The sequence below is a fragment of the Diachasmimorpha longicaudata genome, chromosome 5 (genome assembly GCF_034640455.1).
Source record: "Diachasmimorpha longicaudata isolate KC_UGA_2023 chromosome 5, iyDiaLong2, whole genome shotgun sequence".
NCBI lineage: Eukaryota > Metazoa > Arthropoda > Insecta > Hymenoptera > Braconidae > Diachasmimorpha > Diachasmimorpha longicaudata.
This window is the reverse complement of record NC_087229.1, coordinates 779,474-794,250: the sequence shown is the minus strand read 5'-3', so window position 1 is coordinate 794,250 and position 14,777 is coordinate 779,474. Positions and strand designations below refer to the sequence as shown.

Sequence of the window (14,777 nt, the reverse complement as noted above, 5' to 3'; positions counted from 1 at the left end):
CACAACCGCTCTGGTTCGTTTCCTTAGAGGAACTACCTAAAAAACTAAAGGGCCACAACACCCTGGATCTGATGACTCACATTAACAGTGGTCCCACTCATGCACCTCTGTTTAGACCCAAGAAAACAGAGCATACCCATCATACCCCAAACTTCTCAGAATTTTCACCCATAAAAATGTTTTCGAATCTCAAGTGGAAACACGAGAATACAAGAAGTACAAATCGTACAAAGACCTATTCAATCCAACTGTAAATTAATTTTTAATAAACAGTTTGAAATGTAAACTCCATTAATTGAGAATTGAGGGAGGTGGATCGAGCCTAGATTGTCAAGGTTGAACCAAGCTTGGGTAAAGTTTGAAAAGTCATGTCCAGGCTGGAATTGTCAGCTTGATCAACCCTTCAAGTTGCCGGGTAATTCCCCAATAATTAATTATCATTGATTACTCCTTCAAGTATGTTAGTGGAATATAATTGGGTACATTGAGGTACGTTATTTATGAAGCTAAAAATTATATGGGCTGAAGGGAAGATTTACCTCTGAATTTGAATAAGTCTTGGATTCCACAATGAAATCAAGCTTCGTTCTATCCTGGGTTCTCCAGCCTGGAACAACAAGGCTCTTTCAAGATTGGATTGATATTTGAAGGGGTATATACGGTTCAAGTTGGACTAATATAGTATTCAATGATGGAATTAAAATTCCTTCCACGCTGTGTCTCCCAGGCTCAACCTCCACTTGTGGGTCTACCTTGTTTCCATCGTCAGGATGGACATTTCTCACCTGGGGAGGGAATTTTTGTTGCTTTCACTGGATGGGGGAATTTTTGACGTGGAAACATCTATGATTTTAATAGGAGAGTGGAGATTTTAAGTAAAAGAGGCTTACGCACTGATATAACGAAGTTGTTATTACAAAGGAATGGATGTTGATTGTTGTTCTGGTCCATTTGGTGTCACCAAACGTCCATTCGTTAGTAGTTAACGAATTTATGTTCGATAAAACCTCTTTGACTTGACATTGGCCATCCAAGTCAGTCATTCGTTAACTATTACCATCAAAAGATTTGTTAATTATGACCATTATCATGAGTAATTTTCGTTAACGAAAATTCATATCTTCATACTCAATGCTACCATTCGTTAATAGTTAGGGAATTCCGTTTGAAATAAATTAATCGTTCTGTCAGTCCTTCAAATACCGACATAAAAGCCACAGCCGAATCCACGTACCAACACAGCTACATCAACGACACAATCGTCTTCAACATTTCTATAAACCTTCTATCAACTTTTTTAAAATCAATTTTCGATTCATCGAAAATTTGGTATAATAAGGAACAAATGAGTCATCCCGTCCATTGGAAATTGAAATTAGTTTGGCGATTCCCGCTTCCTCGTCACTCCAAAATTCTTAATGTCATTTACTTTCCACAGAAAATAGAAATTTCATCATCCTCCCCCCCCCCCCAAGATCCGATCCCATGTCAATCTTGTAAGAATGACTAGTCAAATGTCCATGAATTATGATTATAGTTTCGATATTGTGGTACATCTCCCTCGAATGTCAACAATATTGGCCCTCACACCTATACATCACTACTATCACCCCTCACCAATACATCTAGAACCTTTTTCGTAAGCTAACATTTGAGAATGTTCGACAAGCGATTATCGTCAGGGAGTTTAAGCGGCACCGTGGAATCGTATAAATCGGTCTGAGTTCTCTTAAAAATCGTTACGCTCACATCGTTAAGATTATCTCCCCAAATTTATTCATTTTTTACTTGATTTATTTGATTTAAAGTCGTTCTTGTGATAGTTGATAATGGCGTATCGGCAGATTTCCTCAGACTTCATGGAGGAGTCGCCGATGAGGCCAGTGAAGCCAAGAGCACCCCAATCGTCTCCAATATCGGAAGACATCAACACGATGGATCTTCCTACACCAGGAAGCCATCTTATCAATATGTCTCCCTTCAAGGTAGAGTCCTTTCTAACTCCCCGACGAAATTCAAAGCCGGAGGAGAAGATGAGCCCCTCCATGGAGATGCTGATCAAGAGACTCAACACCTTGACTCTGAAGACTCCATTGCCAAGATCAAAGAAGGCGGAGAATATGGAGGGCAGTTTCATCGAGAAGTCGCCGGAAGAGCAGGATACAGATCGCTTGAAGTCGATAAGAAGTGCGTTGACAGCACGGATGTCTGGAGTTAGGGGTAAACAACGTAGCCAGAAAACCGTTGATACTGATGCCTTGAAGCGAGCGTTAGAACGGGAACATCAGAGATGCTCGAATCGCAGCATAGACTTCGAGAATATCGATTTGAACAAATTATTCCTGGAAGAATCCAGCGATTATTCAGCGATGGATGAAGGCAGTGAAAAGCCAAGAGATTTGTGCCAGGATTTGGTGAACGCTGATAATGAATCCCCATCGCCAGAACTCGAACCACCTCTCCAGTGTCTAGCTCTTGCTGATGATGCCTCGGAGTTGGACAGAAGCCTTCACGCTGTTTCGGAAGTCGTGTTCTGGTTAGCTGTGAGCAATAAAAATATGCGGGAGGTGAAGGAAACACATCGTCAAGACCAGGCCGAAGATGAATCCATCGATTTTGGCGAAGAAATACTGAGAACTGCCGTCCAGGAGAATGTTGGTCATTTTGTCACAAAAGAACAGAAGGAAATGGTGGAGCAGAGCTTCCTAAAAGAATTGTACACCGAATTCGGAACGAAGGAGGGAGAAGTTCATGATACTTCCAGGTGGAGTACAATGCCAGAGGTGGGAACTCCTCCCACTGCCGTGGAAAATCAATCCAGAACTGGGGATAACGTTCCTGAGGAAGCAGTGGATAACAGAGACTCTACGATGAACGTGAGCATTCAGGATAATGAAATGGCGTTTACACCGTCCGTCAGCTCAAGCATCATCTCCAAGGATGACAGGGAGCCCCTGGCTTCTCCATCCGAAGTTTCTGAAATAATGCAACCGTTTGATATCAGGGAAGAATCACCTGTTATCCTGGAGAAGTCCCAGGATATGATTCAATTTACACCAGATCCAAGCCGAAACGTTAATGCACTTGATGTGAGCTTTTTGGAAGATAGCAGCGACAATTCTGTTGTCGAACTCACCGCCACCTCAATGTACTATGATTGCCAGGATGATATCAATGAAGTCATTGATCTCTGCAGTCCTCTGAAGACTGCATCTAGTTCTGATGTGAGTGGAGGTTTCAAGTGGAAGAGCATATCTCCCAGGATGAAGATTATTGTCAAGCGTTCAGAACAGTCGTATTGGAAGATGCCCTATTGTCCCAGACCTGAAGGTGTTGCTTTTCGTTTTCATTTGTCGAAATATTCTGTATTGTTTTCATACTCATGATCTTGGAAATTGATGAATTTGAGGTGAGGTGCGTTATTGGGGGAGATTATTAATTACTGATTTATTGATTTACAGGTGTGCCATTTCCACCATCACACAAACTGACAGTGGCTGAGGTGTTTGATGCACGGACTGGCAGACCACGTCCCGATGTCCTCAAACATCACTTTATCCTTGAGGGTAGAATCGATGAGGCAGCAGCACTACGTATTGTCAATGATGGTGCTGCACTTCTGAGATCGGAGAAGACTATGATCGACATCGAAGCTCCAGTCACAGGTAATAAGTTTTTGAAAACAAATATATTGGGGTTGATTTTGATGGAGGGTTCTTTGATCGAAATTTTTTTAAAATTAATTTGTTGACGACATTGTCGGCAATTGCTTCTACCCAAGGGCGTAAATTATTCTCGTTCATTTCATCAAAGTTAATGGAAAAAAACGTGTTCAGAAGGGGATGTTAGGAAGAGGGAGAAGGAGATATAGTAGACTAATAATTTGAAAATTTTTCTGGGATTAAATTAGAAGAGATTCAGTGGAAAATGTATGATATTCAACGTCGTCAGTGTCGAAGGATTTCTAAAAAAAAGAAATTGTTGAAGTGATTGGATATTCTCTGGGCTTGACCTATTTACCTCGATTGAGATTCATTAGGAGGGGAATGCACATGATCCAAGGTTCATTCATGTCACCGTGACCCTCATACCCTTCACCCTTCGCTCGAGCGACCATATCTTTTTCCCAACATTTTTTTTTCTTCATGATTATAATCGTTCCATCGATTTATCGGGATGCAAATGAGGGCTGCACCTCTTGCAGGGTCGGTAAATTCGGTCCAGTACCCTTGGCATCATGCTGATGAACAAATGAAGCGCTATATCATGCCTCGATTATCCTCTCTTCAATCAATGGGAAATCGGAGGTGGAATTGAAGGATTTTTATACCGTTTCGGGGGTAATAATGGGGATGATTATTCGTTAATTAGTGATGAATAACTCGTCATAAATAGATCATTTTATTCTCTAGTTTTTTCGGAGGATGAATTGAAAAATTGATAGTCATTTATTTAATTAGTAAAATCGTTTTTGTTCATTTCTTTTTCTCCTTTTGCATATTGGATTAGTGAAAGAGTTGAAGAAAAATTCTATGGGTTTATTTTTAAATATTTTTTATTAAGTTTTTCAATGATTTAATCCAAGTAATATAATGTCCTAATTAAATAGTAAGTGAATTTGAGGCCGAATTACTTCATCAATTCGTTCAGCATTTTTTCTTCTTATTGAGAGTACGAGGGAGAAGAAGAAGAAGAGTCTTTTCCACCCCAACAGAATTCTTGACGAGCTAAGCCTGTAGACACGTACAATCACCTGAATAAACAGACGGTAGTTCGGTTCTTCTTGTTGAAAAAAAAGGATGAAAAATGTGGTCACGCGCTTCGTTCTTTCCACTCTCCCTCAGTCAACTTCATTTCTCGTTCACCCTCCGTCGCGATGAAAACTTTGTCGATGTATGTGTGCTTCACAATGTTCTTCACCACTCTGTACTGAAGAAAGTGGAGTAAGGGCTCTCGATTGGCTTTGTGGGAGATGAAAAAACAGCCTCTGGTCTTACCCTTCAGACAAAATGAACTGGCGCAATAAATGGAGAATCTATCAGCTGGAAATACAACTGCATTTATTGGTTCCCCAAGTAATGAGATGGTTCTACTCTTGAAATGACAATTTTTCATGAACAATTTGCGGGATAATTGTCGTTCGTGATTCCAAATGGCGAATAAATTGATTTGAGAATGTTCAATTACGCGGTTTTTGTCATCGAATGTAGTTATGAGTTGAATCTTATACATTGCAAAATGTGAAAACATTCGAAACTCTAGTTTTGTCAGAAAACTTGGGAATTAATTTAGGCATGTAATTCTTATTGGAATTGTATATTTCAGTACATCTGCATGGAAAGTTTGTGCTTTGCTCATTGATGCACGGGAAAACATTTTAGATAAAAAGGAGACTTTGCGGAGAGGAAACGAGGGACGAAAGTTCATTTTATCAGAATAATTAGTCTCCCAAGTCTAATTTTTTCCAGAAAAATCAGCCCCGAGTGCTCGAATCGACCTTGAGTGTCATTTCGCCCCACGGTGCACCCTCTAGAGATCTAATTTTCACCCAAAATTTGTTTCCCTGTGAGGGGGAGAGCAGTGAGCACTTTCCACCCTCGATGCACAAATTTTACTTCAATTTTCTTAAAATGATTCCCTAAAGATTAGTTTTATTGCAAAAATTATTCTCCCAAGTCTAATTTTTCAGAGAAAAATCAAGTTGAAAAGTGGTTGAGTGTCATTTCATCCCACGTTCTACCCTTTGGAGGTTTAATTGTTATCCAAAATTTTGTTTCCTGTGAGCAGAAAAAAAGTGAAGACCTCCCACTCTCGATGCGCAAATTTAATTTGCCTTCAATTTTCTTAAAACGATTCTCAAAAAATTCCGGCCCTCCCCCCCATAAAAAATAAAATAATCATTTTCCCCACTCTTGTTTACCCTTTACGACCCCCAAAGGACCTATATCGCAACCCCACCGTAATAATCTTATTTCGATCTCGCGAGTTGAGGCCCATGGGTTCCATTAAATCATCACGCAACAATAGATCCCTTGAAATTCAAGCATTTTCCTCAATTTTTAGGGAAATTTGAAATTTAATTTCAATGTTTTCCCCCTCAATCGCATTCCGTGTCACTGCCCTAAAAAGTAATAGGCAACTACACGAAAAAATTTTTTTTTCATTTTTCAATTCATTTTGCTTCGAAAGTTCAACTACAAAGTATCTAAAATGTTATGAAACACGAAAAAAATATGTTTTTTATATTATGTGTGTGTCTACGTTCTGAAAAATTCACAAAATTTCGAAGATTAATTTGGAGAAAATTCTTAAAAAATCCGGTTAAATTTGTAGCGAAAAATTTGAATTTTAACTTATTTTTCATTTAATTTCATGTTTTTTCTACCAGTGACTTACGTCTGGTGATATTTTTTTTTCTGCTCTTCATTTCATTCTCCCGGAGATAAAAAAAGCATCAATAATTTCCACGACAGAGAGAGAGAGGCTCAATGGATTATTCAATACTAGCTTATCTACATTGTAAAATGTGTCTTGCTGGCACACACGTGGCAACGATCGATTTTCCATGTATGTATGAAGGAAAGGGACTCTGAACTGCTCATTCTCCTTTTATTCAATTCAACGAGTTGTATTCCGCGGTACTAAACACGCTCATCAATGCAGCTGGTGTATTTGGTGATGTTTCGACGCATTTGCCAGCTGTGTCCGCGGGTGTAGAGGGTACAGTATACAAAATTAATTTAGCACGACAACAGCTATTTCCCGATGATAATGTAATTGGTCGGTGGGGATAATTGGTAATGGCGTTTGTTGTTCTTTGGGGAGCATTCGGGATGTCATAAATGATGTTCATCGTGTCCTTCGAGTTCAATCGATTATTTCCGAATGGAAATTATCATTTTCTGTGTTTATTTGTTTGTCGTGCTTGGAATAGCCTCTTGACTTAACATTTTTGCTGGTATACTTTGAGAAGTTTGATGGTGGGTCTGTATTTACGGAAAGTTTCGTTGACTTATTGTCTTTGTTGTCGGAGTAAACAGTCCAGTTCGTGTTGTCATCCAGAGCCAGAAGAAATTCATAAACGAGCATTGGTTAATCATCGATAACGCCAATCGAACTGAGTTTTTGATTTGTCAAAGTTTATTTTACCGGCCAGACAAGTATCTTTCAGGCGAAAAAAAAAACTGGAGACAATCTCGAGTTATTGAAGATTGAAAAATAGACTTTGTTTTTGAGCTCTCTTCGGCTACTTCACGCTTTTTGTCGCTAATCGTTACCCATCTTCTAAATGAGTGGTTTTGAGAGGAAAGATCAGGAGATAACTTAGTTAGATAATTAAATTTCCTGTAAAAAAGGTTTCGTAGGATTTTCTCGTAGGATAAGTCCTTACGGAGATAATCACCTTTCAAAGACACCGAATGAGCGATAATCTTGAGTTTTGCCCCCAATTATGTTTTTCCTGTTACAATTTTCAAGTTACGTTTTATTTCCAACAATTGCATATTCCACAACTCGCCTGCAAACTGTTTCTTTCACCGATCGATCGTCAGGTGCATGTAAATCCATCGATCTGACGTGTGGACCCCTTATCAGTCCTCGTTCACATGTTTTAGTTTATTTTTTTTTTTAATCTATGAGAGTCGAATGATATTGGAAGTGGCTCTATCTGGATAGATATGGATAGTCCTGACTCGTAAAATATTTATCATAGGAGAAGATGCTTCAGCCCTTTATTCCATAATTCCTGTCATTATTATTACCATCACTAACTTATCATTTACGACAAATGGCCTGGTTTCCCCGGAAGTTATGGCGTATTGCACTTCGCATCAACTCGATATTGTGGCTGAGTATCACCATCAAACCTACCCAACTGTGGAGTACATTGAAGTGCTTCGAGAAGTTAACGTCAATGATCCAATAGCCGAGGACTTTCTATGAGCGGAATATAATTGAAATGATGCTGAAAACCGCTACACGATGAGAAATATTCAGTAAAAATTATGAAAGCCCCAGTTTGCTCACCGATTAAGAAATCCACTGGGAAATTCTACACGACAATATCGTAATTTTTATCAAATGATTCAGATTAAAACTACGGAACGTTCCTGAAGAATTATCTAACAGTTCTATAATATTTATTACACTAAGGGGTAAAATATCGTAGATTTTACAAAATATATCTTGTTGAATGCATATTCTTTTGTATTACAATGGTATTTTATTATTTCAACGTTTTAATTATTTCTTTTCACAGTGAGATGTCAATAGAACGGAGATAATGAAATATTCCCTTGAAAATGGGTCATTATTCCATTAAAAATATCTCATTGCGTGTGATTACATTGATATCGCCTACCATAAGTTTTCAGATCAATGAAAGGGGATACATTCAAAACACTATGAAAATTCCATTAAATGTTCAATAGATTCGACCCTCATTTGTTCGAATCATGAGGCTCATGTTTGGAGCCCTCAGCATCAACCATTCAACCTACAATTAATCACGCAGTCCTTTTAAAGTGTTGATATACATGGATATCGTTCCATCAATTAACTATTTCGTTGGCACTATTGAACAAGACCGAGTGGTTCTGTCAAAAAATAATCATTCCGTTCTACTCAATTTTTCCCTCTCAACTTACGAAAACAACTCGTAATTTTTATTGAATATCTTACTCCGTGTAAATTCAACAAAGAAAAATTCAGTTGACAATGTTTTCCAGGATTTTCTAGTCAGAAAATATTTGCGTGGAGCTTTATTCAATGGCAAATGGGTGTAACCCATGAATTTGAAATCATGTGTCACCCCTACACCCCTCCAATCGAATTATGAAAAATGGATTTTGGAAACGAATGAACGAGTGCATGAGGAAAATTTCTCGAATGTACGAGCGATTTATTCTTCTGAAGCGAGAATACTCCAGAATTTCCTTTAGTGGATCAACGAGCCAATTTTATTCAAGTGTTTTTACACCCCTAGATTCCCCTAAATCAAATCATTCACAAGGGAACTCTCGAGAATCTCTGCTTCATCGAGTAAAAGGACTTGTGGCTAGAGAAGGACTAAAATATGTGGAAAGCACAAGATTTATTTTCCACGAATTGTCAATTGATATTTACAATTCATTATTGCAATTGCGTTCAACAAAATCTCTAGCAGGGGAACAAACAATCCCCTTTATCTTAACTTTTAATCTTAAAATTTAGTCTTGAAGATTAAAAAAAAAAATTTGGAATAAAAGAAAAAGGATAATCCGAGGTAATTCAAGTCTGACTGAGTGGGAATTTTCCACTGGCGAATTGTTAGGCAATTTCAGCTTGACTTAATTAACGGTAGAAAATAATGCATCGTATTTGGTAATTGGGAATTAGGGATAATGATGATTGGATCACGTGGGCTGGAATTATTGTATTCTTCTGAAGTGGTGGGTCTTTAATTATTTTTTTATTTAGCCTTTATTTGGACAGGGGTGAGTCCTCTGATTGCATTAAATGCCCGAGTGATACACGAGATTGCTTATTGGATTGTAGACGCCTCCGAGGCGTCACAGGCGTTCAATTAACGTTAACACTGGCGCCGGATGTGTCCGCTGGTCTCACAGGGGCTAGAGTTTATCTTCTCATTTCTATTGATTTATAAGCATTGTTGTGGATTTCATATACCGATGTTTACGGGAAATAAATCTGAGGAGAGAAGGGGAGTATGAAGATGTTGAGGAAAAAAAGCAGGTGTAGCTTTGAGGCTTAAGGGATGATGCTTTTAATATCCGGAGGCGTCTATGACAATATCGTCTATGAGAATCTCAAAGAATGTTACGGTTCAACAACATCTAGCTACCGAGGGAGTAAAAAATTTCGAGAGAAAAGGGTCGCAGGGTAGGAAAATGGGGCAGACGTGTGGTACATTGGGTCATCATCGATGCAGAATTGATATTAAAAAAATTTACTGTTTAATTATATATCGTATCAACGAAGCAGTCGACGAGGATTTTTGATAGAGAGATTGGTTTTCCACAGATAATAGGAAATTTCCCGAAAATTTTACTATCTCTTATTGTCTTCGAGGTACAAGACCAAATGTGCGCTGTGACAATAAAAAAAAAATTCAATCTAGAAAATAGAAAATCTCAAAATTAAATATATTCTGAATCGAAATGGGCCACCTTAGACAGCTGTGAACCAATGAAGAATCAATATAGCAGACTTTCGATATATCGATGGCCTCGATATTTTTGTTTTGAGAGTTTCTGGTCATGATCATTGATGTCATTAACTTCCAGATGAGGGCCGCCACGTTATGTTTCAGCGTTCTGCCGACGTTCCCCAAACATTGCTGAGTGCAAAGGATCTAAGATCGCCCCTGAGGATACCAGGAGTGTACAAGATCCCCTGCTCATGCGGAAAAGTGTACATTGGGGAAACCTGGAGGAAGATGAGTACACGAATCAAGGAACACTACCGGCTCTCTAAATACATCACTTAGAACAGTTGTCCCTGGATGAACACTAGGTGGACACTGGACATATCATTCAGTATGATTAGACTAGAACGTTGGCCGTATCTCAAGAATGATGATATGATTTTTGTGGCGCTGATTGTTGTTGTCTTGCAGTTGTAAATCTCAAAGACATCTTGTAAGGAAATATCGAGAGAACCTAGAAATCCACAAAAATTCTAACAACTTCAACAGGGACAGAGGATATCAAGTGAACTCTATCTGGAGAAAGGTCCTCCCGGTCAATTAGAAAACCTGATTGGCTGATCCTTTCCTCCCTCTTTGCTATTATCGCGGGAAAGGGCATACGCACTATCCACAGATATCGGAGCTCACAACCCTGAAGATGCGGAGTGCAATGTTTGGGAAACGTCGGCAGAACGTTGAAACAAAATGCCACATCCATTCGGAAACCAATGATATCAGTCTCGATGTTTCTTGTTTTTACAGTAAAGAATTCACAAATGAATTTACGCTCAACGAAATTGTAATTCCTATAGTGTTTAAAACATTTTGTGTCCCTTCAACTTTTACACGGAAATAAAATTTGAATAAAATTTACACCTCTGGAGGGTGAAACGTGAGGCGAAATGACACTCAACGAATTTTTAGGTAAAGTTTTGTTGAAAAAATGAGACTTTGGAGGGTTATTTTTGCGATAAAACTAAAGTTCGTGCTTCGTTTCGCTCTCTGGAGGTCTAATTTTTGTCTAACATTTATTTCCATGTAGTATTCGAAATCATTATAAATTTTTGAAATTGAGTTCAATCGAATATTCAGTCGTTCATGGAACAAATGATTCTATCGAACACATTATTATAGTAAAATATTTCAATGACTTTTCACTCAGAATTTGAACTGCAATAGAAAAGTAATTTTTCATTATTTGTTTCAGTTTGTGGTGATATTCACGGACAGTTCTACGACCTCATGAAATTATTCGAGGTTGGAGGACCCCCATCCACAACAAAATACCTCTTCCTCGGGGATTACGTGGACAGGGGTTATTTTAGTATCGAGGTACGTACGAAAATTCACTCGCATAATAAATTATATTAAAAACATTTCTCCACATTCACCACGATAACAGCCAGTCTCATTCAACCCAACTCCAAAAAATAAAGTTTTTCAAGGTGAACATTCAACCGAGTGAAATAATACTCCAAAGTGGATCAAAGCATAGCTTAAAAAAAAAACTTTTAATACTCGAATGTTATATGAAAACGTGGCGGGAGATTAAATTCATTTGACGATGCCAAGTGTTATAGTTTACGTGCCACACCTGTTACAACGTTGGCGATGGTAAATTGTTAGGTCACCCACGATTCGGTGAATTTTTATCGTGTTTTATTTCTCCATATATTCTATGGAACAGTTCGTGATGTTTTCAAATAGATCCAGATGCTCACAGACTCAATAGTTATGTAATGAAGAGTAATGGCATTCGTTTGCATGATCATTTGTGGAAGATGATAGCGTTTGAGGAAGACATTTGCAATTTTGTCAGCGAAGTTTTCATGCGAGAACAAATGCGAGAGGAATTTAGCGCAAAATAACTCCCAGAGAGAAGCTTTTGAGAAAAATTTTGATGCTTAGACGAGAAAAGAGATGTGAAGGAATGATCTGTAAGAAATTCCAGGGCTGAAACTGGAAATTTTATCAACTTGGGGTCCGGTTGTGCCCCTTTTGGAACGTCATCTGGATTGCTTTTCATTCGATTTTTTCATCTGCTAAATCAGTGTTAATTTACGTCGATTTTTTGCCACTACACGATTCCAAAATATGAGAGATACCTATTTTTCAAATACAGTAAAAAATAGAGAATATTTCAATGAGTTTATTTTACAAATATGACCATTTGTGTTTATAAAGGAAGAAATTAGAGATACGTAATTATGACGGCTGATGCCAGCCATCCAACGTCAACATGGGGGAGGAGGGCTGAAGTCCGAAATCTTTCAATACTTTGTAGACAAGATATTGATCAAAAAAGGCTATTAGAAACAGTTTTATAAACATTTCTAAACTTTTTTAAGTTTACTTTTATGAGGAGCGAGACCAATACCGCACTCCGGGTGCCGTATTTGAATATCCCGTCTCCAATATGAACATATGGTGACTATATTGACCAATGAAAAATAAGTCTTAGCTTGCAGTTTCGCAAATATGTCAAGTGACTAACATAATTTATGTGCTTCTGCCTTCATACATAGACTAGGGACACACTCACGTTAAAAAACTTGGATTATTCCTCCATCAAAATCTCGGCCAATTGGAGGGCGTCAGGTGATGTCACGTGGCACAATCTGCACGGGTTCAAATCGGTGAATTTTGGTGGGACCACGGCACATTGCCAGGGAAAAAGACACAAAATTTAATAAAAAATATTCAGCTTCAATGGGCATACGACTTGCCATGAGACTAAAAGTTTCAATCCCATTGTTTTCTAGGCTGAAATGTCGATTTTTCGAAAAACTCATTCTTATGGCCTTAATAATGACCTTACACAGAGCCTAACAATTTGTGTTTTCCAAAATAATCATCTCATCCTACAAAATAATCGGATTGAATTTTTTACTCTGATGGTACGTTCCATGGCCACTTCATGGAAGTGCCAGTCGAAGTGAACCTAAACTTGATGTACCACGTTGACATCAAATGCCAGCCTCACGCAAGCCCTCGACATTTTTAATTTGCAAAACACCACTTTCATTTGTTTGCAACAAAGTACTTGGGAAATACTCAATCATTTTGAAACTCTTGAGGTACTACTATTAATTATTTTTTCCATCCGAATTTCACCGAATAAATTCGCACCATTCGTGATTATTTTGCAGAGTCAATACAGTATTCAACTGATAATTTGTTATAATTTCACTAATTAATTTCCTCTGTCGGATTTCAGCCAATCAGAGCACAGTATTTGTGACTGTCAAACAGAATTTCATCAGATATTTTGCAAACATATGATGGTCTATTAATGAATTTCCGTCGGACATTGGTGCTTCGTACTTGGAATTTTTGATCTGCAGAATTTCATACAATTCTTTCTAAGGAATGAAACTGTCGCAAATATTTGATAATTTTGGATAAAGTTTGTGGTGGAAAAAGTTCAAAAGCAAAAAAACCCAGTTCAACCTCTATTTAATCTAACAGATTAAATGTTTTAGAGTAAATTTTGACTCATGATAATTCTATCAGTCAAAATTTGAATGGAGAAATCCCCAAATACCACTAGAACTGAAAAATTAATCAGGTCAATTACGAAAAATTCTCGGGAACCAAGTGAAATCGTCAGATTTACCAGAATCATTCATGATTCACACTCTTTTCTTTTCAGTATAGAACACTTAACATCTTTATTTGTTTGTAAGGAACCTATCAGAAATTGCTCGATAATTTTGAAGCTCTCGTGGTACGATATGCGAAAATGGTACTGCCAAGTAACTGTCACTTCAATCAATTTCTCCGAGGAAGAGTTAAGACCAGGGACCACTTGAAGTGATAAGGGATTGACAATATAATTTTCAATTAAGTTTTGTGTCGTTCAACCAGGTTATTCTATCACAGCAGTGAGCTTAAAAGAATCACGACATTCTATAAAGACTTTTCAAAGATTCTTTTTTGATTAATGACTTACGTGCGGAGTATTGGAAGATTTGGATTTTGTTTTTCACTTTCCAGCCCTCTCAGCCCTTTTTCCGGCCAATTCCCCATTTTGATTTTGTCGCTCTACACGAGAGAAATATTCGAAAAAAATTACGGAACTCAGAATTTGCTCACCTATGACGAAATCGACTGGGAAATTTGATATGATAGTATCGTAATTTTCACAGACAATTCAGATGAAAATTACTGAAGTTTCAGGACAAACTCCATGATAGTTTCGTGAAATTTCCCACAATGGCACTTTGCTTCCCATGGACGAAAAAAATACCCATTTTTCATTGAATATTTCTCTCTGTTCACTTACTTCTCAATATTTATCAAAAGGACTCTATGGAAATATTTTCACGTTCCTGTAGTTTTAACAAATATATGTATATTTGTAATTTTTGGGATCCTCCTAGTGATAAAAAATTAGTTAAATATAACATGACTGTGTAAGTAAAAAAATTAAATGGAAATAATGGAAACTTTCGGAGAGGAGCAGGCGAGGAACCGGACCTCAGGTTGTTGTCACACAAGAGTCTCTTTACAAAATTTATCGGTAGTAAAATGGTCCAGATTAATGCACAATCTCTTGACAGCACATGCTCTCACTTGATTAATTGCACTG

General features: G+C 37.8%; 1 protein-coding gene across 9 annotated transcripts in view; it reads left to right on the top strand.

The window, feature by feature from the left end:
* The first annotated feature begins 1,601 nt into the window (after positions 1 to 1,601).
* LOC135162787 (uncharacterized) overlaps positions 1,602 to 14,777 on the top strand; it is a 36,788-nt gene continuing 23,612 nt past the window's right edge. For 3 of the 9 annotated variants that reach the window (XM_064121634.1, XM_064121633.1, XM_064121632.1), the window contains exons 1-3: positions 1,667 to 3,330; positions 3,462 to 3,665; positions 11,394 to 11,518. In XM_064121634.1, the coding sequence (XP_063977704.1) occupies positions 1,830 to 3,330; positions 3,462 to 3,665; positions 11,394 to 11,518 (1,830 nt within the window). In that variant the 5' untranslated portion in view covers positions 1,667 to 1,829. Of the gene's footprint in view, positions 3,331 to 3,461; positions 3,666 to 11,393; positions 11,519 to 14,777 lie in introns of all 9 variants that reach the window. The other 6 variants (XM_064121638.1, XM_064121640.1, XM_064121636.1 and 3 more) reach the window with 4 other exon arrangements.